General features: G+C 38.9%; 1 protein-coding gene across 1 annotated transcript; it reads left to right on the top strand.

Moving 5' to 3' along the window:
- The first annotated feature begins 900 nt into the window (after positions 1-900).
- On the top strand, positions 901-26,712 carry LOC307142506 (calpain-5). Its single transcript, XM_079843435.1, has 13 exons — positions 901-1,021; positions 12,240-12,405; positions 13,986-14,117; positions 14,786-14,997; positions 15,157-15,349; positions 15,503-15,696; positions 17,841-17,918; positions 18,003-18,462; positions 20,802-20,924; positions 22,978-23,174; positions 23,363-23,481; positions 26,039-26,175; positions 26,261-26,712. Exons 2-13 carry the CDS (start codon positions 12,241-12,243, stop codon positions 26,423-26,425), a joined length of 2,175 nt encoding a protein of 724 aa, XP_079699561.1. The 5' UTR covers positions 901-1,021; position 12,240; the 3' UTR covers positions 26,426-26,712.
- The last annotated feature ends 1,050 nt before the right edge of the window (positions 26,713-27,762 follow it).

The following is a 27,762-nucleotide window of genomic DNA, read 5'->3' on the forward strand; positions in this document are numbered from 1 at the left end:
AAACTTGACTCTTCTGTAGTTACATCGTGTACTAAGACCGACGGAAAATGAAAAGTTGCAATTTTCTAGACCAAAAATAGTGCCGTGTGTTCCTTTAATTTGAGATCTGATCAGTTCTAAGTTACTAACATAAATTGCCATGGTTAAAAGTAAGATTTTTAATAGAAAATAGAAAAAGGAATGTGTACAGTTTGTTTAAATAGTTGTAAATTCTGCTGAGCAGCATTCAAAAAAATAGCCTACATCTTTTCAAAAACCTTTTCTGTTGACAAAATAAAATTTGTAACTCAAAATGTATATTATATTATATTACATTATATTATTTAAAAAATAGTCAACATTTTCACAAAAAACTACAAATGATATGTGAGAGAGATTGAGTACTCCCTTATTGCCATTGTTGTATACATTCTCCATAGGTCAAAAGATAAAGGCCGACCAACACAGATGTTTAGTGGCTTAGTGAATCAAATATACATTACTATTGATAACTATCTATAATCCCAAGACCTTTTGGCTGTCAAGAAGACGGAAGCAGTGTCTATGTGATCTATTGTTCCACCTGTCCTTGAGCGAGTTCAACAGGTTTAAAATGTAAGTGATGTGTATTTATAACAGTGACATGTAGATTGCATTAACTCAATTGGCTGGCACTTGAGTTTCAAGCAATTCTGTCATCTGTAAAATCCATTCGGAAAAGATTACAAACAATTCTTGGCAGAAGATTGGCTTTTTATTGGTGTAAATATCCCTTTATTGGATTAGCTGTTGGTAGGGAATTAGTTAAAGTTTGTGTGCCTTCATAAGGGGTGCCCCGTCCCTCTTAGGGACTCAGGTGTCAGTGCCACACGTTTATTGACAGCCAATATGGTTTGATGATGAACCTTCTAGTGGGTCCGTGAGGGAGGGGGCTGAAGACAGCGAAGGACAGAGAATGATGAGAGAGATGACAAATCCAGACAGAGAACTGAGATAAGTACTAGAAACTGGAAATACCCAGCGTGAACAAGAAGGCCAGATCGTGAGTGAGACTGATTATGCGCATTAATGCATGTGTGTGCAGGGGGAGCTGCATGCCTAATTAAGGGACTTGGGAAAAGAGGAAGAGCCCATGTGTTAATGTGAGAGTGAGAGACACAGGAAGACCGCGAGGACGGGGACAGGTGGCAGTGAGAGAGGAGCTGCGCTCACTCAGCATATTCCTCTGAGGTTGCAGGGTCAGACAGAGGGCACCACCAAATACACAGGAAAACAAGGGAAAGGGCAGAAAAAGAGAAATGGTCACACAAGAAAATATACATAGTTTAAACAAGAGCAAAAGAGTTACATGCAGTATATTATTTTTTAAAGCTGATTCAACTTTTATGGTTGATTTATTTATTTTAATGCATTGTTTATACATTTTGTGGTAAATATTTTATGGCCCTTTCTGGCGGTTGCGTCTTAATAGGAAAGCTTTTATTTCATTGTAAGCTAGAAGACTGTGTGTGTGTGTGTGTGTGTGTGTGTGTGTGTGTGTGTGTGTGTGTGTGTGTGTGTGTGTGTGTGTGTGTGTGTGTGTGTGTGTGTGTGTGTGTGTGTCTGTGTGTGTGTGTGTGTGTGTGTGTGTGTGTGTGTGTGTGTGTGTGTGTGTGTGTGTGTGTGTGTGTGTGTGTGTGTGTGTGTGTGTGTGTGTGTGTGTGTGTGTGTGTGTGTTCATGTGGTTCTATCCTGGTGGGAACTTCATCCTGAATGCACACTGACTCATGAGGACTTGAACCTAAATTGAGTTCCCCATGAGGAAACAAGCTTATAAATCATACAGAATGAGTTTTTTGAACATGTAAAAATGCAGAAGGTTTTGTGTGATGGGTAGGTTTAGTGTAAGGGGAGAGAACAGTTTGTACAGTATAAAACGTTATGTCTGGAGACTCCCCACAAAAGATAGCAAACTAGACGTGTGTGTGTGTGTGTGTGTGTGTGTGTGTGTGTGTGTGTGTGTGTGTGTGTGTGTGTGTGTGTGTGTGTGTGTGTGTGTGTGTGTGTGTGTGTGTGTGTAGTCCTGGTTAACCCATGTTTATGAGGACTAAATGTCCCTACAAAGATAGTAATGGCAGTTAATTTTGACCTTGTGGTCAAAAACAGCAATATGAGGAAAACAGCTTATAAATCATGGTGTTTTGTGTGCGTCTACAGCAATTACTTTGTGGACCGGTTTGAGTTAGACCCTCGGCGTGAGGACACAGAGAGGTTTTATGATTAAAGTTATAATTAGGTTAAGTTTATGGTAAGGGTACAGGTTAGGTTGTGATGGGGTTAGGGCAGTGGTGGACAGTAAAAAAGTATGTTTACTTCTTTACTGTAGCCATTTATCAAGTAGGCTATCTGCACTCTTCCAGAGTATTTTTACTTTGAGAAACTTTTACTTTTACTTCACTACATTCCAACGCATAAAACCGTAGCTTACTTTTTACTCCACTACATTAAAACATGTCGTTCCTCGGTTTTTTGAACGGAATTATCGTCGTCACCTGCTCCGAGAGTCGATAGCGGTGTTCGATTCGTGAACGAGCTGATTCTTTTCAATCAACCTGTTAAATCGGTTCGCAAATCGCACCGAATGATTCATTCGCAATTTGAACTGATCTGATTCTAGTTGTTTGAGTCAAATGATCTGGTCAGAGCAAGTCTCCAGTTAACAAATCACTTTACACAAGCTTCACAGAACTAGTGATCGTCGAAGCTTGAGTATGCGCGAGACTGACGGCGTGAAAAGTAAGTTAATGCTAAGCTAATGGCGAATTTTAGGATTGATTGATTATTGTGAATGTCATGACTGTCAGTTGTTTATGAACTAAATCTAAAAGGGCGAACTGTTTAAGCCCACTGCATGTCCACAATCACTATCTCAATGGAGTGACGCTTTATGTAAAAAAACGAAACCAAACAATAAAAGAACGCAAATTATATATTGTATTATAATTATTTAAAACTAGTAGGCCTATAGCATAGCTTATGTTCTTAAAATATTATGCATTTTGCCCTGCATTTTTTTTTGTCAACATACATTTAGTTTTTCCTTATTTTTAAATAACCTACTTGTTTTATTTAGTTTTTTTCGGCCTTATTGCGCACATGAAGTATCAGTTTTGATGTTTTAATATATTTAATGATTTGATAGCGTATGACGCGTTTTGGTAATAAAATAAAACGTTTTCTTACTTGCAGATCAAGGCATATTATGTATCTACATCCACTAATCTTGCTGGCTACTTGACAATTCATAATAATTCATGATGTCAGACCCAGCAACCCCAGGTATTTTTTTTACCAGTATGGATTATATAAAAAAAATGAATCATGGGTCTTGTAATTTTCACAAAATAAATTGTGTATATTTTCTTAATAAAATTGTGGTTCAGTGTTGTATAGAAAATATAAAAATTTCACTAAAAAAACAAGAGATAAATAAGAGAGAGATTTTTAAGGAATGTAAACAATTTTGAGGCTTGAATTGAGGAACCGATTAAGCTGATAAAATTAAGGGAAAAAGGCTACCTATTTATTTTAAGAGAATTAGCTCAATTGTGCAGTTTTGTTTTGAGACACATATGGCTGGAAATGGAAAGTTAATATTGAAATTAAGTGTTATTTTATGTGTTTCTGAGTGAAGGCAAACATTTCTTAATGTTTTGATGATCATTTATATTTGATATTTGAAAGAGTTTCTTTATGGTGAAGTTTTGACCGTTACCATTGTGCAGAAGAGAGCTTATGGTTAGGTTGTGGATAACTGCATATTATTATAAAGCTTTTAACTTTGGTCAATGAGCAATGACTTTGCTAATGGCAGTGCAGTAACAAGTTTGTTTCGGTTTGCCCTGTGCTAGCATATAGCAGTCTATTCATTATATAATGTAACTCAGTCAAATATAAACAGGTCATTTCCATTCACTATAATTTGTACCCTTTTTTAAAGTCAACTTAAAATAAATAAGCACATTTCACAAAAAAAATATTAAATAAATTGTTTCATAGACTAAATAATTTAGGACATTTGCATGGTTTATTCAGGTAGATTCCGTTAAAGAAACCAAGCCTTAAAAACTACTCAAAAATATGATGTGTAATATTGTTGCAAAGTAAATAGCACATAACATTTATTACAGTGCATAAAATGATTAAACATCGATCAGTACTTTTTACTTTTAATACTTAAGTACATAAAAAATCTAATACTTTTGTACTTTTACTCAAGTAAAATTGAAAAGGAGTACTTAATACTTTTACTGGAGTAATATTTTATTTATGAGGGTATCTACACTTTTACTCAGTAGCCTACTCAATTTGTGTTCACTGGGTTAGGGTAAGAAGCTAGAGATTGCATTGTAGACACGTGTATGTGTGTGTGTGTGTGTGTGTGTGTGGACACTCGTCTCAGTATCAGTAATTGTTTGTTATGTCACTGTGTTTGGAGCTAGACTGGCCGGACGGATGGAGTTACATCCATAAACAAACGACTGTCCTCGTGCAGGTATTTACCTGCAGATAGAAAGGCACTCAACATACACAACATTACGTATTATGAAGATTTATTAAATATGAATGCAAATGAATGCCAGAGTATTTACCTATTTAGAAGACCCAAGGATACCCATACCTGGTCTACCGGACAAATCCTGGTTGTCACAGCGACGTCAAACAGAAAGCCAACACCTGCTGCCGCTCCTGTTATATTAGACACATGGACTCTGCAAAATGACTGATAGCCGATGTCTTATACTCACCGTCCTACACAAAATACACTGCCTATAACTGCCTGACCTGAAACTGCCTTTATTACCGGATACAGTGTAACAAGGAACATATTACGCAAAGATAAAGCAAATAAACAAAGGTGAGGTACAGGTGAGTGCTGTATCTATTTACTGTATCTGTTTGAATTTAGGTTTCAATTGAAATGTTCATACAGTAGTTTGATATCTACAAGCTTCATTGTTTAAATGGAAAATATTTAGCATTACAAAAGTATTCAAAACCATAAACAGTTATTTACAATTCCTGTTGAAATTAGGTTCTTTATGATGATTATAATTTTAATAATTCAAACCCAGAGGTGTGTCATTGTTTCAGGTTTGCGGATTTACTGAAATAAGATGTGTGAACATGGTTCAGTTCTGTATAGAAGTTACACAGATGAAAGACAATTGCCCTAACAAGGATGTGATTGCCTTACAATTGGCCTCCATATGTGAATCATTAAAATAACTACCTCCTTTCCTGACAACCCCACTGTCAAGCATAATCATCCTGGTTGTGAATCCGAGGTGAAAATGTGTCCGAGGAATTTTGGTCAAGTTGCTTTTTAGTCATAATTCAGAGACATATGTGTAATGCAAGTAATACTTTGCCCACTCCTCAAAAAAGGAAGAAAGCATTTCGTTTAATAGAAGCTGGAATGAGTTCAATTTTTACCAGGAGAATGATCCCAAATGCAGACTCAAATTTGCATGGAAATTGCTTGAGAACAAAAAGGTGAATGTTCTGCAATTGGCCAGTCAAAACCCTGATCTCAGTCCAACTGATGATCTGTGACAGATTCTGAAAATTGCAGTGCATCTGACTAACCAGAACAGCCTGTGGTGCAAAATCAAATCTGCATGGACAAATAGTCCAAAATCAAACCTGAACAGTGTGTGCTGCAAGTTTATCCACAAAATATTCATATGTGTAGACTAAATACCGGGAAATAATTGGGGATGCATAAGTTTTATTTGTTTTTATTGAAATGTGTCGTTTTTCAAATATTGTATTGCATTTATAATAGATGTAGTTTTTCTAATAAAAGGGGCTATATGTAAAATTCAGAAACCCTTGTTATTAGCGACACCGGTGGCCATTAAGAGAACTGCAGCCAGCAACTTATTACTCGTACTCGTGCACACGTAATGCTGCGTTCACACCGAACGTGAATAGAGCATAGGGCGCGAGTGATTTCCATGTTAGGTCAATGGAAAGGCGCGTTGACGCGCGTCTGGAGGTCCTGCAGCGCGTTGGACGCGATTCCGCCTCATTCGCGTCCAAATGGCACGAATGACGCGAATTGGACGCGAATTGAGTGTCTTGCGCGATAGGCGCGTTACACGCGAGTCGCGAGTGGTGCTTTTTGTGCATTCACGCGTTTGAAGTGAATTCGCGTCTGACGCCCGAGTTGAAAATCTGAACTTTGGCATCAATTTGCGCCGCATTAACCAATCAGGAGCCTGCTTGCTGCTGTCACGTGGTAAAGTGACGTGATGAGAAACCCTGCATAATTTAAGAATACTACTATTGTGTCACAAAATGAGGTTTTAAGACTTTTTCAGGTGAGAATGTAGTTGTTTAAAGCTCAAATCTGTGGTTTATTTATAAAGAGAGCACCTATTTAAAAAAAAAAAGAATCTTGTGTTTTTGGAGTTGTGAGATCCAGTGGATCACCGGGCGTTCACCGCTCATTAACCCCAGTGAGAGCAGCCTTTCCTCAGCCAGTCCTTCTGACGTTTGCCGCTGGCTCTGATGTCCTGTAGTGGTTCGTCTTGTGTGGATCTAACGGGCGATCTTTGCTCTCATGAATCTATCATTTGTTTTCTGCCAAATCGTTTTGACTGAGGGCAAAGAGAAGTTTCATAACTTTCATTTTTTTTAAGAATATTTAAATATACATGCATTGAAGACAATGAAGGAGTTGCCTGGACCACATTTGTGTGGCTATTAATGCTTAATATATATTTTTAATGAAAATGAAAAGAGGCAGAGTGGTGTTTTATGATAAATTTCTCCTGGAGCGCCTTGAACGCGCGTCTATTTCGCTTCAAAGGCTCAATTTATACACGCGTCCAATTCGCTGTAGATGCACGAATGGATTCAAAATGTTCGACGTGATTTTGACGCTCTATTCGCGTTTGGTGTGAACGCAGCATAACAAGAGGCTGAACGTGATTCAACGCCCTGATATACTCATGACCAAAGATCTCTTTCATTCTTCGCTTCATAGTAAAAAAAAATGGAAATAACTTTGCATACTGTTAACAAACATCCAGGAGCTGCTGAGAGCGACGTTTAGATGAATATATACCGCATTGTATTGTTCTGAATACAAGGCAAAGTTTTCTTCTTAGAAGTACATCTGAAAAAACTGGTCCGTCTTATATTCATGGTCTAGACTTTTACATGTCAATAATACACCTGCAACAATAGGTGGCGGAAAATACGTGTAAAACGAGTGTGCTAAGAAAACAGTGTTTCAGAGTGTAGTGTTAGAAGATCATGAGCGGAATTAAAATAAAGATTAAAATGCAAACAGTCAAAGTAAAGCTTACCGTCTAAGAGCCGCATGACTGCATCTCGTCTCTTCCCTCAGTTCTCCAGTTTCCGTTTGTAACACACAAGTGTCATGTTCTCGAACAGTGTTGGGGGTAACGCATTACAAGTAACTTGTTACATAATAATATTACTTTTTCCAAGTAACTAGTAAAGTAACGCATTACTTTTCAAATGTACAACAAAATATCTGAGTTACTTTTTCACATTAATTTGACTGACAGCTCTCCTGCCCCCATGTTGAGAAAATAAGTGCAGAGGCGTTGTGTGTAAACATGATGGTTATTGTAGTTCTACACTAAATGTGAGCATTTATTTATCTCACTTGCACAATAAAGATTCTGTACTCCTCAAAATGATTAAAATCAGTCAAATGCAAAATCAGTACAATGCAAACCTCCAATAATTAAATGTTAAATAATACAACTATTTTTATGCATAATCTACCTTTATATTTAATTTACCAATGTCTTGCTGCTGACCTTTGATGATGAAAATTACTAGATTTTTAGTTTTTATTGGTAAAACTTTTTTCTCCTGCATCCTATTTCTATATCCTATAACTTCAATTATCCAGAATGGCAGCATAGCAGAACTGTGCTCTCTACTGTTCATGCGTGAATTTGCATTTTTACCTCAGCCTGAGGCTTATTATTTAAATTTTGGTATGAAGAGGTCTTTACCGTTGCACAAAAATATAACTTTTTTGTTATAAAAACAAAACTGAAACGTTCAAAAGTAACGTAACGCATTACTTTTCTTAAAGAGTAACTAAGTAACTCAATTAGTTACTTTTTAAGGGAGTAACGCAATATTGAAATGCATTACTTTTCAAAGTAACTTTCCCCAACACTGTTCGCGAATGATTGCAATATAGGCGTATGTGCACGTGGGCGCGCTTCCGGAAAAACCGGCAGAAAAATACAAAGAAAACCGGGTCAACTGGTGCATCCCTACAAAATACCCCTCAGATAATTTTTTATAGCATGTTAAAATTGTCACTTTTTGTGTGTGTTCCTTTAAATGCAAATTAGCTGCTGCTTCAGGCCCCCTTTCAGGAAGAGGGCTCACAAGCTTCAAGAGCTCGAGTTAACAGCTCCGATTACAGAAACTGATCAGCCTTTTATGTTAAAACCGTAGTCGATCAATGATGGAGAGACTCAAGAAGAAGTGAAAGCATGTAGAAAGCAACAGGACGTTTCTGAATGGTTAGTTGATGAATTTTGATGTGGAGTTAACTATCTTCAAGTCATTGATTAGCATATTCTGTCATGATAATCTATAGATCGCTTGTGTGGGAACTGTTGTAAGAACAGGTATAGTTTAGTTTAATTACAGTTATAACTTATGTTGTCATCTTCCGTTTATGACATGCTATTGCATTTGTGTTACATACTGTATTGCAATAAATGTGAAAAGAGACGTGACAGCGTCAGCATAAATGTGCTCTACTACAACAACTCCTCTTCTCAACATGGCCTCACCCCCTTTGTTGCGTGTTTCCAGGGGCAGGGTTTATGTAAATTTTAGCTCGTAGAATAAGCTCGTAGTCCCTACCAACCGTTTGTTGTAGTCCTCAAAAAGTAAATATCTCCCTTTGCTTTGAACTTTGAGCGTCGCAACTTTGCAGATGGTTATGCTCAAACCGCAACATTACACACTAACTAAAGTTAAAAAAGGGAAATCAACCAACCCATTAATGAAATTTTGGTTTTCACTATGAGATGGATTGCCTAATTGTTATATAATTAAGATGTACATTTTACCAGTATTTACCCATACTTTCAATACAAAAATTAAAATATGAAAAATATGCAATATTAACGTATTTTCGTTATAAAATACAAGATCTGGTCTTCAAAAAGCCTTTTTCCAAAAGGTACATCTTGAAAAAGGGGATCGCCTTATAATCAGGGTTATTTTATATTCTGAACAATGCGGTAAATATATGCTGCACGCTTTTCTCTTAAAGGGTCATGAAACCCTAAACCAAATTTTCTGAGATTTTAACAGAAGTATGTGTGTTGAACACCATGGAAGACAATGTTACCATATGTTCGTTTTGAATGTGGGAGAAAACTAGTTAATTTTAAACCTTTTTGCTCTATTTTCAACTTCCTGGTTTAAATTCGTCTTCATGTCAACGTCATAGGTTGTGCCGTTTTCTCGTACTATAGTATGGCGATGACTCATCAGTGTCTCTTAATTCATGACAGCACGCGTTGATAGGCATTTTCCTCTGACTGGCGCTTCAAACAGTGAGATCGCACACAGTAAGTGAGAGATGCATTAATGGATCGAAAACGAGTGTTTTTTCCGCTTTGTATGAGTTTCTGCGTTGCCTACGTTCTCTTCAATAGGTCCTGAGTCTACTAAACAAACGTGATTCATCCACACTGTGAGTGTAACCGCTCTTTACGGCCATTTAACCGACCAAACGGCTTATAAAAACTCCACAAAATAAGCCTCAAAAGTGATCAAAGGTATGCAAATGCAGCTCTGGTTCATATATATTTTCGATGCAGAGAACAAATTGCGAAATGGTTGTGCATTTAATTGTCCATTGAATTATAGCTGTCACAGGATATATATATGTATTTGTGTAACGGTGAGCTCACAAAACCATGTGTATATTGTGTTGCGTGTAATGGTAATTTGCAGCGTGCATTTGCGGGAAGCTTTGATGCTTTTAATGAGAGCGAAATAAAAGGGTCTGAATCAGAAGCCGTTGATGTGCTGTCAGTCTCCCCTCGTCCCCCTCCACTCCGCCCACTTTTATAGCATTTTTCAAAACGGGTATGAACTGACGGCTGCGGTTTCATGACCCTTTAATAACAAAAAACACAACAAAAATGACAGCAGTGAGAAAACAGCAGTTAAGAAACCATCTGATCACAGAGATGTGGATATTTGCACCAGCTCTGCAATTCACCTGCCTTATGTAAACAGATGAGGTTATAAAAATTACACTTATGATAGTTTGATTATAAAGTATATTTGATTGAGACTATATACTATAGCTCTGGCTATGTGAGACTGTAGTTTGAATTCATCTGTATTCTTTGAATGACACATTGACATTACAGTACAGAATGGCTCTTTCTGCATTATCCTGAACATTGTATAATCATTCGTTTCATGTTTCATTGAACGGAAGAGAGGCTCTCGGGAGCCTAACCCTCACATCCTTTTGATTTTCCCAGCAAAACCGTCCCAAGTCCTTCACATAAAAATCAGTCTACACTACAGGCTTTCACAGAAAACCTAGGAAGTTGAGGGAGGTCTCAATTTTTAAGTTTCGCTACATGCTGTTCACACATTGGCAATAAAAGCGATTGCATATGGCCCATTTAAATTATCAAAGAGAACAAATTTAGTAGGTTTCCCTCTAAGAGGTAAGTCAAGAGTGCAGTGCTAGTGTTGGCCTGTCCGGTATGTGTACACAACTTGGATCCAGAGTACACACACATACTAACACAAACATGCAAACACTCATAGGTGGCTCATATACCAGCACACTGAGTTAGCCCCTGGCCTCCCTGTGCCCCTGCCAGACCCCCAATAGCTAAAATGTCCCCCTAAATCATATCCATTCGCGCATACACATACTGTCTCTCGCTCTCAAACACACTTGACTGCAAGCTTGACTTTAATATGAGATATCCGATAACTCTTAAACCTTGATCCCAAACTCCTCATCGAACCGCTCTAAACACAACTCTACCCCTAAACATGTTTTCTTTAGCTGTTTTACGTACAAAGGGACTCCTGACACATTAACCTCTCCAGGGCATGTCTAACCCTTCTCCATTTCCAAGGGAAACTACACCGTCTGCAAATACACCGTTACCCAATCATCCCTGAAACTGAAGCTAAACTCCAGGTTACAGAACAAGACTTAACAACGCTTTACAGATTCTGATGGCCGTTACTGCTGTTTATGGCCAAAAGCATCACTTAAATACCAGAAGATTTTTTATTGTAATTACTGTCTGATATTTCACAGCCTCAGAATAATTGAACAGAAATAACATATTTTAAAAAAACGTGTTAAAATGAAAAATAGCATTGGCCCTTAAATATTTTATTTTACTTTACTTTGGATAATCAGTAAACATGGGTTGATTTAAAATGTATCTCATGTAGATCTATGAAGATTTAATTATTGGAATTATATAAAATATTTAAATTATTGGAAATTAAATGTGGGTGTATTATAAATATATGTATGTATGTATGTATGTATGTATGTATGTATGTATATGTGTATATATATATATATATATATATATATATATATATATATATATATATGTGTGTGTGTGTGTGTGTGTGTGTGTGTGTGTGTGTGTGTGTGTGTGTGTGTGTATATTTATTTATACTGGGATAGTCTGCGAACATGGATTGATTTTATAAATATATAAAATTATGTGAAGTGCAACTTGAATTCAGGAATTATATGAGTTAAAATAATAATAATAATTTTATCAAAACAAAATAATAATATATATATATATATATAATCCATATAATATTCTCAGATCAAAAATATATCTGATCTACATTTTTTTCTACATCAACATGTTTATGGATTATTCCAGTATAAATATAAAATAAAATATATTAAATGTGGGTATGTGTGTGTGTGTATATATATATATATAATTAAATTGGGATAATCGGTGAGCATGGGTTGATGTAGAAAATATTGTAGATCAGATACATTTTTGATTGTTCTGAGAACTTGATATTATTAAAAAATTATATATATATAATAATACATACATTTCTCCCCATCTCATATTCCCTCGACTCTGTTCATATTTCTCCTCCTTTGCCCACCCCTTCTCTATTCTTTAAATCTGTCCTGCTTCGCTTCTTTCCACTTCTCCCCTGTGCAGTATGCCAGAGAAAGTGTGCAAGTTTCAAGGTCAGTGTTATCATAAGCTGAAGAGATCATGTCTGAGGCGAGGAGCTCTGTTCCAAGATCCGTTCTTTCCTCCTTCAGCTGAGTCACTGTTCTACAAAAGAACGCCCCCTCCAGGACTGACGTGGAAGAGACCCAGGGTAAGAGAAACTGACTGACCGTGGACTGTTGCTTTTTTATGTATGTGTACATGTGCTTGCATTGGTCAACTGTTAGAACTATATAATCATGTAGATGGCCTCAAAGATGTTGTTGGTGCTAAAAGATTCACAACATTATATTGGAAAAATGTACGGAAACAATTATTCTTTCCTTTGTTATTGAACAAAGTTTGCTGCCCAAGTGCAGTCAGTACATAAGTTCTGGTGGCAGGTCAGTAGTTTCTGACCCTCTCGTATCAGTGAGTGGATCTGTCCTGGAGACGCTTGTGATTCTAAATGTGGCTGCGCAGTCAGCAGCGTTAGAGATATGTTTAATTAAAGGCCTTTCTGCCGGCTGCAAGGCGTCGGAAACCTGACTCTTTGGAGAGTGTGCGTGTCGCCTCGCGCGTATGGCTACAAATGAGGGAGATTACCAACTATTTATTTAACATTTACACATGATATACTGATTGAAACAAACAAACAAGAGAACAATTCAAGCAAGATTCTAGAATTACAAGGAAAATTTAACAAACAAAATATGCAATTTAGAGAATAAATTAATAAAACATTAGTAGTGCATGTTTAATACTGTTATCTGTTACTTGTCTACTAATGCTAGTACTAATTTGTGAAAATCCACAATCTTTAAAATTGAATTAAAATATTATTTAAATAAAACAACAATTTAAATGTCTTTTAAATGCCATTTTTTTGTCAATTAATATTCTCCTAATGTTATTTTTTTCTATTCATTATCTAGGTTTGAAGAGAAAAAAAAAGTATATTATTCTAAAACACTGTCTTAAAGGGTTAGTTCACCCAAAAATGTAAATTCTGTCATTAATTACTCGTCCTCATGTCGTTCCAAACCGCAAGACTTTTGTTCATCTTCAGAACACAAATTAAGATCTTTTTGATGAAATCTGAGAGCTTTCTGTCCGTCCATTGACAGCTACACAACCACTTTGACGCTTCAAAAAGTTTATAAAGAGATCATAAAACTCATCCATGTGTATTTAGCTGGATCACTTTATATGATGAACAGATTGAATTTAGACTTTTATTCACATATAAACATTCATTCATCAACATACACATTAGTAGTGGTTGTAAAACATAGGCTCAACCATGATCGCTTGATGTGTGAGAACCAATGAGGTTCATTCTCGTGTTACGCAGCACGTTTGAGCTTCAGCAAGAACCAATGAGGTTCTGTTTATGTTCACTGATCGATGTTTAAATGTGAATAAAAGCCTAGATTCAATCTGTTCATCATATAAAGCGATCGAGTCTCTTCATAAACTTTGGACTAAACGGCTCAATACATATGGATTTACGATCTCTTTGTGAACTTTTTGAAGAGTCATAGTGGTAGTAGCTGTCAATGGAGGGACAGGAATTGCTCAGATTTCATCAAAAAGATCTTCATTTGAGTTCTGAAGATGAACAAAAGTCTTACGGGTTTGGAACAAAATTAGAGAGAGAGTTTTTATTTTTGGGTGAACTATCACTTTAATAAAATAGGTCTAATCATAAACGCATACAAATAGTGTGAGGGTCTTTTCTCTTATACCCAGGAACTGTGTAAAGACCCTCGACTATTTGTGGATGGGATCAGCACAAGGGATCTGCACCAGGGCAGTCTGGGTAACTGCTGGATGGTGGCAGCCACATCATGTTTAGCAGCAGAATCCTCGCTCTGGAAGAAGGTCAGACTATAAACAGTATATATATATATATATATATATATATATATGTTGTATGTGTATGTGTGTGTGTGTGTGTGTGTGTGTGTGTGTGTATATATATACACACACACACACACAGCTGTTACATTTTTTAAAAAGAAAAAATTACTTTTATTTAGCAAGGATGCATTAAATTGATATAAAGTGACAGTAAAGATATTTATAATATTACAAAATTCAAATAATGAATTTAGGTAAGTTCTTTTGAACTTTCTATCTTGAAAATTCTTTAATCATCGTTTCTACAAAAAGAATAGCACTGTTTTCCACATTGATAATAAATAAATATGCAAATCAGAATGATTTCTGAGGGATGTAACGGTGGTGGCAGCCCTTAAAGGGGGGGGGGGGGGGGGGGTGAGGGGGGTGAGCTTTTTACACTGTTAAAGACTTGGATTCCCATCCTAAACATGGACAAAGTTTCCAAAAAAAAAAGTTGGACGTTTGATGGAGTACAGCGTATCTTTCTTTTATAAATATAATAAAACTTAAGACTTTTCGGAGATATGAAAGATGCAATACTACGCTATAGGTACTCAAGATTGACATGAGATTGGCTGAAAATATACACCATATATTGATCATTTATCAACATTTCACTCCTTCATGTTGTTTTGTCCCTTGTTCAGGTGATCCCAGACCACACTGAACAGGAGTGGCACCCAAAGCGCCCGGATCTGTATGCTGGAATTTTTCACTTTCGTTTCTGGCGACTGGGCCAGTGGACAGATGTCGTGGTGGATGACCGTTTACCGGTCAGCGATGAGGGAATGCTGCTCTTCTGTCGATCTGCAACACCACGGGAATTCTGGAGTGCTTTGCTGGAGAAAGCCTATGCCAAGTGAGACACTTGTGAAATAAGGCAGAATCTAAACATATACGCACTTTAAAAAAATGACGTGCTGGACTAGGACTTCTGGAAGTATGTCTACATAGTACACCAAGCTCCTTTATTTCAAAATCCTATTATCACCTTTCTCTCAATGTCTGTCTTTGTCAGGCTCAATGGGTGTTATGAGGCTCTAGAGGGCGGTAATACAGCCGAAGCTCTAGTTGATTTTACTGGTGGCGTCTCTGAACCACTGAGTCTGAAACAGGAGGAGCTGATCAACCACGCTGACCAGAGAAAAATGCTGTTCCAGACACTAGCCCACGCACACAGCCACAAAGCACTCATCACTTGTTCCATTCGGGTCAGTTTTTACAGTCTAAACACCCTGCAAATCAAGTTAAATACCACATGATAATTGGTCTGTGTGGCCTGATAAAAATAGTGACACATTTAGCCATTCATCTCTTATTTTGACCTCTTTCTTTTGTACACACGGTCTCTCTCTTTGTTGTAGCCAGCAGAAGGAGAGCAGGTAGAATTAGTTCTGGACTGTGGACTGATAAAGGGCCATGCGTACGGTGTGACTGCAGTCAGGAAACTCCGTATGTCGGAGACTCTGCATGGCATGTGTAACGCAGCTCGTCTGTACATGGTGCGGATGAGAAACCCCTGGGGCACGGCAGACTGGACAGGAGCTTGGAGCCTAGGGTGAGTTAACGTCTGTCTATCTCTCAGAAACCCATAATCAGTGGTTATGCCACTGGTTAGCAGACACAACAATTGAGTTCTTGACATGGTGCGTTCTAGTGAGAAGACAGTTCAAGAGCTTTTCTAATTAACATTGGCTAGCGATCATTAATTGAGGCACGCACTATGTAGCAAGAGTTTGATTTTGGGTTTGTGTATTCAAACTTAGTAGCCCCATTCGGAAGCGTTTATTTTTCTGCTGGTGGGTGCCCACACTCCATTAAAGGTACACTGTGTTATTTCGTCAGTCAATCATGAAAGTGGTGGATGAAAGCTTCTGGCAACATTAAAGGAAAGGAGATAATTCTAGAGAGAGAGTAGAGTTGAGATTCACGAGTGCACAGGACAAAGTTTGAGCGCTCGCATGTAATATCTGAGTGATAACACAGCCATGAGACCACTGAATATTTTGAGAATGCATTTGACTTTAAAATAACGCCATAGAAATGGCTCGAGTCCCTGAACACCCACAGGATTGGCGCCTAAGGTTAACGTGCAATATTTATATAACGGCACAGAGCAAAGAAAGGCAGAGGTTGTGAGTTTGAGCATGGTTTTAGGATTCAAGTGACATTCAAGTGGAAAAACAAATAAAGGGCTAATGTAGTTGGTCTTTCATTTTAGACTGTATACCAGAATACCAGTAAGTCCAGAGTTCAAGGGTTAACATGAAAGTCAGGTCTAACACTGGCTGGCCATCTTAACATGAAGTGGACACTGTAGCGTAGGTGCTAATCTTTAATTATAACATTTTGAGAATTGGAAGTTGGGACTGGTTTCTTCAAGCTCCATATAGGCCATTTCTGTAATCAACATTTTGCTTTGGCTTTCCCTATAGTGTTTTGTATTACACCTTTGCAACATTAGCTCCAGTGGTGCAATCGGTTAGCGTGTGGTATTTATAAAAGCAGAGCAATGCAGAGGTTGTGAGAAAAATGTACAAGCTAATCATCAATTGAGACAGACACTGTGTAGCATATGTGTTAATCTTGAGTGGGAGCTGGAGATTGGAGCTTGTGTATTTAAGCTAAAGGGTTCAATTAGGATTTTTCTTATGGTATTTTTTTTAAACTATGTTTTGGTTTTCACAATCGGTTAGCCCTAGAATGACCCCCCCGCCAATGACGGAATATATTCCGGGGGCGCTATTACGCACCTTCTGAAAGAGTTCAGAATCTAGAATCCAGATCAAAAGACACGTGAAGAAGAAGCAGAAACAAGTGATATTGTGTAAGCAGATGCATATGAAAAAAAAAAAGCGATCATCAACATTAAACAGCATATAAATCAAAGCTGCTCATTGTTACTGAATGAAATGTCGACCCAGGAGGAGATATTGGACTGTGAAGCTTTGGGGATGTTGATGTATGATCTACTCCATCTATGTTTAAATCATCGTTCTGTATCCCATCCAGGAGTAGTCTTTGACAAAAATTTGATTTTCTTAGCTTTTTGCTCAAATTGCTGCTTTTTTATGAAACTTAGCCACATTCAAGTGTTGATACAAAATAATGCATGACGCTAGAATAAAACAGTTTTTTTGTTTTGTTTAAAAGCCTATTTTCAGGTCTGTTCTTACTTTTGATATATTGCGTGTTCAGATATTCATACAACAAAATATTCTGGGGGCCATGAAACTTTTGAGAAAATCAAAAATGCTGGTGACTTTTTGTGGAGCAATCGGTTGGCATGCGATACCTATGAGGCAGTACAGAGCAGGGCAATGCCGAGGTTGTGAGTTCGGGCCTCACCTGGAGCATGGTTTAAAATTCAAAAGGCATTCAAATTGGAAAACAGGGTTAAGGGCTAATGTAATCTTTCATTTTAAACTGTAGAATACCAACTAGAATACAGACATTCCAATATTAATGTGCTAATGTTGGAGTGACACTTGGAGATTCGGCTTTATATTTTATTTAAAGGGTTAGTTCACCCAAAAATGAAAATGATGTCATTAATTACTCACCCTCATGTCGTTCCCAACCCATAAGAGCCCCGTATGAGACTTTTCAAAACTTTACAATAGGGACAAATTATGACATGAAAGTATCTGAGATTCAATGCTTGTGATATCTTCATTGTGTTCAAAACTGGTTCCTTCGCAGGTCTCCACAGTGGCAGCAGCTTAGCCGCAGAGAAAGGGAAAAGATGGGCCTTATTGTCCAAGATGTTGGAGAGTTTTGGTAATGCTACAATATTTCAATATTGATGCGTATTTGGCAAAAGAACATTTTGACTCAATATTGTACATTTCTCATTTTCTTTAGGATGGAGTTTGAGGACTTCTGCCGTTACTTCACTGACATGGTGGTGTGTAGGTTGGCAGAAAAATCCCTCCTCTGGCCACAAACCCACTGGAGGGAGGTGTGCTGCCAAGGGGCCTGGACCTACGCATCTGGGATCCCACTTCCTTCCTCGTCTTCCTGCCGTCTGAACACCAAGAACCAGAGGCCTTCAACAGGGCTCCAGTGGTCCAAACAAAGGCCAGCTCAAAGACGAGATACAAAAGAGCAAAGACTGAGTGAAAGAAAGAAGGAGGGACCAATCCAAGGAGAAAAACAGAAAAAGAAAGAGAGCACAGGAGTAAAACCAAAGCAAATGAAGGGAGGAAGAGAGCGTGTGAGTAAACAAGGAGGTGTGGAGATGAGATGGGAGAGGCAACTTGACAGAAGAAGTCGATGTGGAGGATGCATCAATCACAGAGACACATTTCTACACAACCCCCAGGTGAATCACTCTGAACTAAAATTATATTAAAGTTTATGTATATACACTCTCAAAAAAAAGAGTACAAAATGTTACCTTTTATGGTACAAGTTGCCGTCATTGGGGTGGTACCCTTAAGGGTAAATTTTTGTACCTCTAAGTCAGGGGTAGGCAAGTTCGGTCCTAGAGAGCGGATGTCCTGCAGAGTTTAGCTCCAACCCTACTAAGCCATCACAGTATAAAACTCATGGCTCCCAGCATGCATTGCAGCATTAAGTATGTCACCATTGTTGAGATTCATATGCTGATTCTCGATATCTGTGTGCATCTAAACTTTTTTGTTCCTAGATTGTATTTCAAAATCAGAATTCAGAATGATCTGTGGCAGGTATTGTTGGTGAATATTATTTATTAATATTTTTAGTCAGTGATGAGTTTAGTCAAACATTTTTCGTTATGATAATTTTTGTTTATGGCTTCTTTTGATTTGAACAGATTATGTGTTTTGTGAACACTGTAATAAAAATCACAAACTCGTATAAAAAGCCAAGAGTCAAACTGCCCAACTAAAGGAAACACTGATCGCCATAATGGTGAAACATTTTCAAAAGAACATCAACATCTAAACTGAGTTAATTCTCAATAAGAGCTTCTAAGCTTTCTTTCAGGGTTGAAGCCAAACTCAGGACAGCGACTCTCTAGGACCGAACGTTAAGTAGAGGAAAACTATGGTATAATTGTTCCCTAAGGACCAATTGTGTACCTTTTAAAGGTACAGTTATACGTTTTGTTCCCCAAGGAACAAAATTGTACCTCCACTGTACCTTTTTTTTCTGAGAGTGTAGTATATGGTTAGGTTTATGTTTAGAGCTAATGACAAAGTCCCTTTGAAATAATTCAACCTGCTAATTTTGCTATAAGTGACAACTATTGCTGAGTTAAGACTTTCATTAATCATTCATGTGGTATCTAAGCCCTATTCGGACGGGACTAGATGGGACGGGAGGATGTTAGAGAAATTTGTGTTTTACAGGCGTATTGTGATTTTAAACGTGTCAGAATCTGCCATGTCTGTTTTCTCACACAGCCTCAGTAAAAATTCCAGAGCAAATGACCTACTGTTTTTCGGCTAACTCAAAAGGTCCTCTGAGAAATCTCATCCAGTCCAAATGCGAATGTCTGTGATTGCAGATGTTTTATTATCCTACTGTGCGTTCACACCAGATGCGACTTGCGCAAATAAATTGCGCTATTCGCGCGTAGTTGGACGCTTGAACATTTTGAGTTTACTCGCTTTATTCCCGCGTGATATTCACTTCACAACAGATGCAAATTCGTGTCATGGGATGGGCTTCTGCCAGCCGGCTCGTCTCGTTGCGAAATGGCTGACATGGATTGTTTTAAAATACGCAGAATAAGCTCAATTTGCCGGCTTTAACTAGCTTGTAGTCTCATTAGCCTATGTATAGCTCAAATTGAGCGTTCTTTACAACTTACCAGACTGTCCGACCTCCTCGCTCACTTTTTTCCAAGCAAGATCCTTTTTATTCCTGTTTCTATAAAGTACAAAGATGTTTCGTACAGCCACGGGTATCCACATATGATTTTGTCCTCATTGTTGTCACTACTAGAGCAAGCTCCTTATTGGTTAACGCAGAATGTCTATTCGCGTCTTTCCATTGACTTAACATGTAAATCACTCGCGCAAAACGGTTCATTCGCGTCTGTTTTTTTTTGTGACCTACCTGAGCTACCGTTGGTGCACCAATATTTCTCATGCTTACTTTTTATTTCAATATAGATGGTATCCAACAAAAAAATAAAATTATTAAATTATTAAATAGAGCCAAATCGCAGAAACTGCGAAGATATTTCAATATCAGTGTCAGGTAAGATACTTGTCTAGATGTCTCTGCTCACCTATGTGGGTTTATTATACAGCCACTTCTATAAACTCATGTTTATTTTAATAGGGTTTTAATGATAAATTAAAGTTATATCAATAAGTAATTCATTTAAAAAACATAGCAGATGACTTTCTGTAACGCCCACGTCTAGAAAACACACACTCCCACCTCTGTAATAAACACAGAGATGTTAGACCCGTCGAATCGGTTCATGAAATCACAGACGTCGGGTGACAAGATTTGTAACTCGGACATTGTTTAGAAAACTATTCCCGTTCGAATAGAGCTTAAGAGAAGCTGAAAAATGACATCAGTACAATGTATTTAACAAATCTAAATCTATCTCTCTCACCTTTACCTTGTGGCCTTTACTCTCTAGTCTTCTTAATCATATATTCCCTAATTTCTCATTCACATGCTTGTCATTCATCCCTCTCTCCGTCCCTCTCTTAGTTCATTTTTGAACTGGTTGGAGATGGGGCAGAGGTGTTGATAAGTCTGCAACAGGAGGACAGGAGGATGAAAAGGAGGGAAGGAAGTGGGGAGAACCTACCGATCGGCTTTGAGGTTCTAAGGGTAAGTGACCGAGTAATCAGAGAATTCGAACAGATGAACAGATTTTGAATGTGTCTGTTTCATCCATGTGGATTTTGGGGTTTGTTTATTTATCATCGGTTTATCCGCAGACAAACGGAGCGATATGAATTGAGGAATGTAAATCACAGTAAATCTCTAGACTTTAGCTTAAATGTACATTTATTTGGCCTTCTTCTTTCTGTCCCCCCAGCTGATAAAAATATGTTCTAAGAACATTTTAAGTTCTAAAAATGTTTTTTTTTTATGTTCTTAAAGGTCCCATGGCATGACATTTTCATTTTATGAGGTATTTCAACCTTAATATGAGATGGAAAGAATGGATAGAAATGTTGATCGGTGTAAAACCGAGTTCTGCTGTCTTTCTCTGCCTTTGAGAAAATGACAGGCCAGACGAGCCAATCCTGAAGTCTCCTGGTTTGACGTCCAAGCAGGAACGGTTACCTCGCTTTCCTCCGCCCAGAGAATCTGGCACGCCCATGCAAACGCTTGAGAGATCATGGGTTGTGAACGAGTGAATGCTGGCAGTTTCTCAGTGTTTGGATGTACAAATGAAAACAGAAGTCTTTTTTCAGTTCCTTCTGATCTGTGATCAGTGATTTCTTATGTGTAGCTAATTATTTATTATTCGTGCACACACTGCGGCTTCTCTCTCTCCCGACAGAACAGTGTTTTCGTGTTTTCTATCTTGTGAGTCAGTGTTTTTGTACGTCCTCGTCGCGTCTATCTGTTCTTAAATGTGCATACAGTCGGGAGTTTCTGCTTAACATCGGCAGAGCCACATCTTTAGAGATAAACCTCACGCACGCCGAGGCTCGGCCTTCAACATCCCCGACCCCCAGTACTGCATCTGGCCCACAGCGGAGGCACCCAACGCGGCGCGAGATTAAGCAGAAGGGGGGTAAGCGTGAGGGTATCCGGCTAGGCTAGCCAGCTATTCCCACAATAAACTGGATTACATTCGATTACAGCTGTTGTGTCTTTGTTTGCGCTGTGTATGTTACTCAATGCGCGTCACTGACGCTTTTCATATGATTGGAACATATCTAGAAATAATGCTTTAATCAAACTTACTAACTCGTTCATCTCGCTGTAATGGTACATTGCATGTGTTACAAAGTTGGTAGAATAATGATGAAGACGGACTCAGTGTGACTGGGACTCGTGTTTATTCAGAACTCTCAGAGACAAACACAACAAACTCGCGCTGACTGACAGCGCTCTCACAACTCAGTAGTTACTATAAATAACTTTGTTAGCAATCGCTCCGTCTCCGTGATGTCCGGTTCGCGAACGAATCATTCTTTTGAAGCGGTTCTTTTTAGTGAACCGAACCAGTTCACCAAATCGGACTGAATCGTTCTAAACGGTTTGCGTCTCGAGTCAGCGCTGATCCATAATTTACTAAAGTTACTAACTTTCTGACATGAGTGACAGCCCCTCCGACTAGAAATAAACTAATAACCTGAAGTATATGCTGTAACTACAACAGTTCACCCTGAACTGAGACATGCTGAGAGAACTGATGAGAAGTGAACTCAGGTCCATCCGTCTCTCTGGCAGCAGCTCGTGCCTGCTCGTGCCTCGTAGACCTCGTTAAACCACGCCCCCTCCGCTCATTTCAAATGCAAAGATGTCAGCCAATCACAACAGTGGGCGTTTTTACTGAAGTCTCGCAGCAGACACGCCTCTTGAAACAGGGCATTCAGCCACAGGGCAAACAGCAGTATAGACAAAATGCCTTTTATTTCTAAATTATGACATTTTATGATGTAAAAATCATACTAACAATATAAGTACACCTCAGGAAACACTATAAAATAATAGAAAAATGCCATGCCATGGGACCTTTAAATGTTTTTGTTTGTTATGTGAACGCTAAGAAAACATTCCATTATGAACGTTTCCAGATCATTTTGAACGAACATCCTATTAACTTTACTGGATGAACTGTGAGAGAACTTTGCCAGAACGTTAGCTTAAGTTCTGAGGATGTTCCCTGTCCTAGCTGGGCCTCTATTTTTCTTTCCGTCAGGTGGAGGTGAATCGTGTGTGTCGTGTTCAGTGTTTATGTGAGCAGGCTGCTAGCTCTGTCTATATGGACTCCCGTAGCGTCACTTTGCGAGTGACTCTTGGTCCGGGACGCTACGTCATCCTCCCCACTACTTTCCAGCCTGGTGCCACTGGTCGGTTCCTTCTGCGTTTTTTCTCACACTCACACGTGCGCCTCAGGTACAGGAGACTAGGCCACTCTGTGACTGTTTTGCATTAGAATAAGCAACTGATAAGTAAACAAAATGTCAGACCCTTCCCTGGTAGTTTTGAGCAGGGCCTAAAGGGAAGAAAGGTGGTCATGATTCTAGGGCCCACCCATCACCCCCTGTGTCTCCCTATTCTTTTATTGTGTCTACTGTCTTTAGGGAGCTGAAGGAAGAGTTTCCTGCACCTTCAGTTTGGCAGTGTTGTATTCCTGAGCCCAGCGCTGTAACCACAGTCCATCTGCTCAAAGCATCTGGCCTTAGCCATCCCAAACAAACAGGTTCAACAACTCTACAACTTTATGTTTGGGTCCATTCATTTAAAAGAAAAAAGGAAAATGTTGGTCAGCAGACCTAGCAGTCTTAGGGTGTGTTCACACTTTGGTTCGGTTCTCTTGGTTCTTTTGGTCCGGACCAAAAAATAACAAAAAACATTTAGTCCTGGTCTGCTTAGCGTTGCTACAATGCTGTGTGCTGGGCTAAATGCGCTCGTTTTGTGTGCGTAGCTACATATGATGGCATTTTGACCAGTTGAGAACTCGTGAAGAGCTTATAAAGTTTGTAAAGGAGTCAAGCAGTGGCAGGAATCCCTCCGTCACACACACAAACCAAGATCTGCTGCGAGGAGACGCGGTTCTGACGCCTGTACTAAACTGTGATGGGCAACATCGCGACTATGATGAGACAAAACAGGTATGAGTGAGAATTCTGTCCTTTTCAGGGTCGCATCTTGTGACATCATGTCCTGTTTTTGGTTCGTTTACATGTCTTTGGTCCATGTTGCGTTCATATTTCATTCGAACCGCACCAAAGATGGGTCTCAGTCCGCTTGTTGGTCAGGGTTCGGATGGCAGCGTTCACATTTATTCAAATAAACCGCACTCACAGAGCAGTCACACCAGAGTTTGTTTTAATCGAACCAAACATGCCAAGTGTGAACACACTTAGCTATAATAAAATAAAACATGAGCAAATTGGTCTTGAAAACACATTCATGCTGATTCATGTTGTTTATAATGATATAATCCCATCTAAGTAAACGGTTTTAATTAATTCATATTTGGGTTATGGCCTCTTTATGCACAAAGTTGTTAGCAAGCATTTTTGTTTCAGATTTAATTATACTTTTTTATACACTCTTAGAAGAAAAGGTTCTATATACAGGTGCTGGTCATATAATTAGAATATCATCAAAATTTGATTTATTTCACTAATTCGATTCAAAAAGTGAAACTTGAATATTATATTCATTCATTACACACAGACTGGTATATTTCAAATGTTTATTTTTTTTAATTTTGATGATTATAACTGACAACTAAGGAAAATCCTAAATTCAGTATCTCAGAAAACTAGAATATTACTTAAGACCAATACAAAGAAAGGATTTTTAGAAATCTTGGCCAACTGAAAAGTATGAGCATGTACAGCGCTCAATACTTAGTTGGGGCTCCTTTTGCCTGAATTACTGCAGCAATGCGGCGTGGCTTGAGGAGATCAGTCTGTGGCACTGCTCAGGTGTTATGAGCCCAGTTTGCTCTGATAGTGGCCTTCAGCTCTTATGGGGTTAAGGTCAGGCGAGTTTGCTGGCCAATTAAGAACAGGGATGCCATGGTCCATAAACCAGGAACTGGTTGCTTTGGCACGGTGTGCAGGTGCCAAGTCCTGTTGGAAAATGAAATCTGCATCTCCATAAAGTTGGTCAGCAGCAGGAAGCATTAAGTGCTCTAAAACTTCCTTGTATACGGCTGCGTTGACCTTGGGCCTCAGAAAACACAGTGGACCAACACCAGCAGATGACATGGCACCCCAAACCATCACTGACTGTGGAAACTTTACACTGGACCTCAAGCAATGTGGATTGTGTGCCTCTCCTCTTTTCCTCCAGACTCTGGGACCCTGATTTCCAAAGGAAATGCAAAATGTACTTTCATCAGAGAACATAACTTTGGACGACTCAGCAGCAGTCCAGTCCTTTTTGTCTTTAGCCCAGGCAAGACGCTTCTGATGCTGTCTGTTGTTCAAAGAGTGGCTTGACACAAGGAATGCGACAGCTGAAACCCATGTCTTGCATAAGTCTGTGCGTTGTGGTTCTTGAAGCACTGACTCCAGCTGCAGTCCACTCTTTGTGAATCTCCCCCATTTTTGAATGGGTTTTGTTTCACAATCCTCTCCAGGGTACGGTTATCCCTATTGCTTGTACACTTTTTTCTAATACCCCTTTTCCTTCCCTTCGCCTCTCTATTAATGTGCTTGGACACAGAGCTCTGTGAACAGCCAGCCTCTTTTGCAATGACCTTTTGTGTCTTGCCCTCCTTGTGCAAGGTGTCAATGGTCATCTTTTGGACAACTGTCAAGTCAGCAGTCTTCCCCATGATTGTGTAGCCTACAGAACTAGACTGAGAGACCATTTAAAGGTGTTAACTTTGCAGGTGTTTTGAGTTAATTAGCTGATTAGAGTGTGGCACCAGGTGTCTTCCATATTGAACCTTTTCGCAATATTCTAATTTTCTGAGATACTGAATTTGGGATTTTCCTTAGTTGTCCGTTATAATCATCAGAATTAAAAGAAATAAACATTTGAAATATATCCGTCTGTGTGTAATGAATGAACATAATATACAAGTTTCACTTTTTGAAAGGATTTAGTGAAATAAATCAACGTTTTGATGAAATTATAATTATATGACCAGCACCTGTAGAACCTTAAAGCTTTCTGTCAAGTTCTTCATATATAGAACCTTTTTGATATAAAGGGCTCTTTAAAGTTGAGTCAAGAACCCTAGGGTTCTATATAGAACCCCATTAAACCTTTGTTTAAGACTGTGTATTTTTCAGCTCCTGATGTGTATGCTGTCATCCGGTGTGAGGAAGACTCTGTCAGGACTAGAATTTTCAAAAAAGATGGAAGCCCTGAATTCAACACCAAAGCCATCTTTTACAGCAGGAACCCAAAGTCAACAATTTCCATTGAGGTCAGATGTTATACTACTTTATATATTGATAATGTTTGTATTACTGAGGCAAATGGTAATTATGTGTGTGTTCAATTACGCATAGCTGTGGAAAAGAGGCTTGCCGTTGGACTCATTCCTGGGTGGAGCACGACTTCAGACAGGAGGAAATGAACAAGGACAAAACAGAGTGATTGACTTGCAGGGTGGCCAATCACGGGGCTGTGTTTTTGTAGAGACCTCCTCCAGCCAGTGCCTGACAGACCTGTGACTGAAAGGTGTGCTCAAGGTAATGGCTGATGATATAGCAATGGACTGAACAAGACTTCAGCACAATGAACTTCTAACAGGGACAATCCCCCTCGAGCATCCGTGGATTATGTGCTTTGCTCAAAGGTATGATGAAATTCAGTTCAAGTTTGTATGGCACTTTTCATAATACATATTGTTTCAAAGCAGCTCTACAGAAAAAGCTTGTTTAATCTTTAAATTAATATGAGAACCTGCCAAAGCTCTTAGTATTGTACTATTTTGAACAATAAATATTTCAGTCAGTTTTGTTTGTGTGTGTGTGTCCTGGTAAACCTATGATATGGGGAACAAATTTGGGGAAATTTTTAAAACAGCTTATAAATAATACAGCATGTTGTTTTTTGAAAATGTAAAAATGCAGAACGTTTTCTGTGATGGGTAGGTTTAGAATACACTTTGTACAGTAAAAATCATTATGTCGAAAGTCCTCATAAAACATGGAAACCCAACCTGTGTGTGTGTGTGTGTGTGTGTGTGTGTGTGTGTGTGTGTGTGTGTGTGTGTGTGTGTGTGTGTGTGTGTGTGTGTGTGTGTGTGTGTGTGTGTGTGAATCCTGAGCACATGTACTGAAAACAAGGCAAAAGCAACAAAACCATTTTAGGACCGTGTAATGGAGAAGATAATCCACCAAGAGAGAAATGCTTGAATACACAAGGGAAAATAATCAACAGAACATGGAACAGGTGTGTAACTTAATTAGAAACCATTAGAAACAACTAATTGTCAGTCCTGCCAATGGGCGCTCGGCAAACAGATCGCTGAAGCCACGTGGTTGGAACCTGCTCCGCCAGGAGGCCCTGAGGGACGGACTTATGTTCCTACCTGCCTTCGTCTGTCCCTCATGGACTCAGTCCACACATCTCCAGGTTCTGGACATCCAGGCGGCCAGCAGACCCTCTCACTAATCACCAACCGATACTGGTGGACCAATATGGCCCAGGAGGTCTCCCGACATGTTCATGGCTGCTCAGTCTGTGCCATCTCCAAAACTCCTTGTCACCTTCCAGAAGACAAACTCCTACCACTCTAGTCCCACATAGGAGTAGATCTCCTGACCGATCTTCCCCCGTCTGACTCTCACACATCGACAGATTCTCAAAGCACCTTTTACGTCACTTCGGCATACCCAAAGTAAAGGTCTTCAACCGAGGTCCCCAATTCGTCTCTCATGTCTGGCATGCTTCAACTCCTAGAAGTCACCGTCAGTTTATCCTCAGGATACCACCCACAATGCAATGGCTAGACTGACTGGAAGATACAGGAGATCGGGAGATACCTGAGGTCATATTGGCACAA

This window comes from Gobio gobio, assembly GCF_949357685.1.
Source record: "Gobio gobio genome assembly, chromosome: 2".
NCBI classification, from domain to species: domain Eukaryota; kingdom Metazoa; phylum Chordata; class Actinopteri; order Cypriniformes; family Gobionidae; genus Gobio; species Gobio gobio.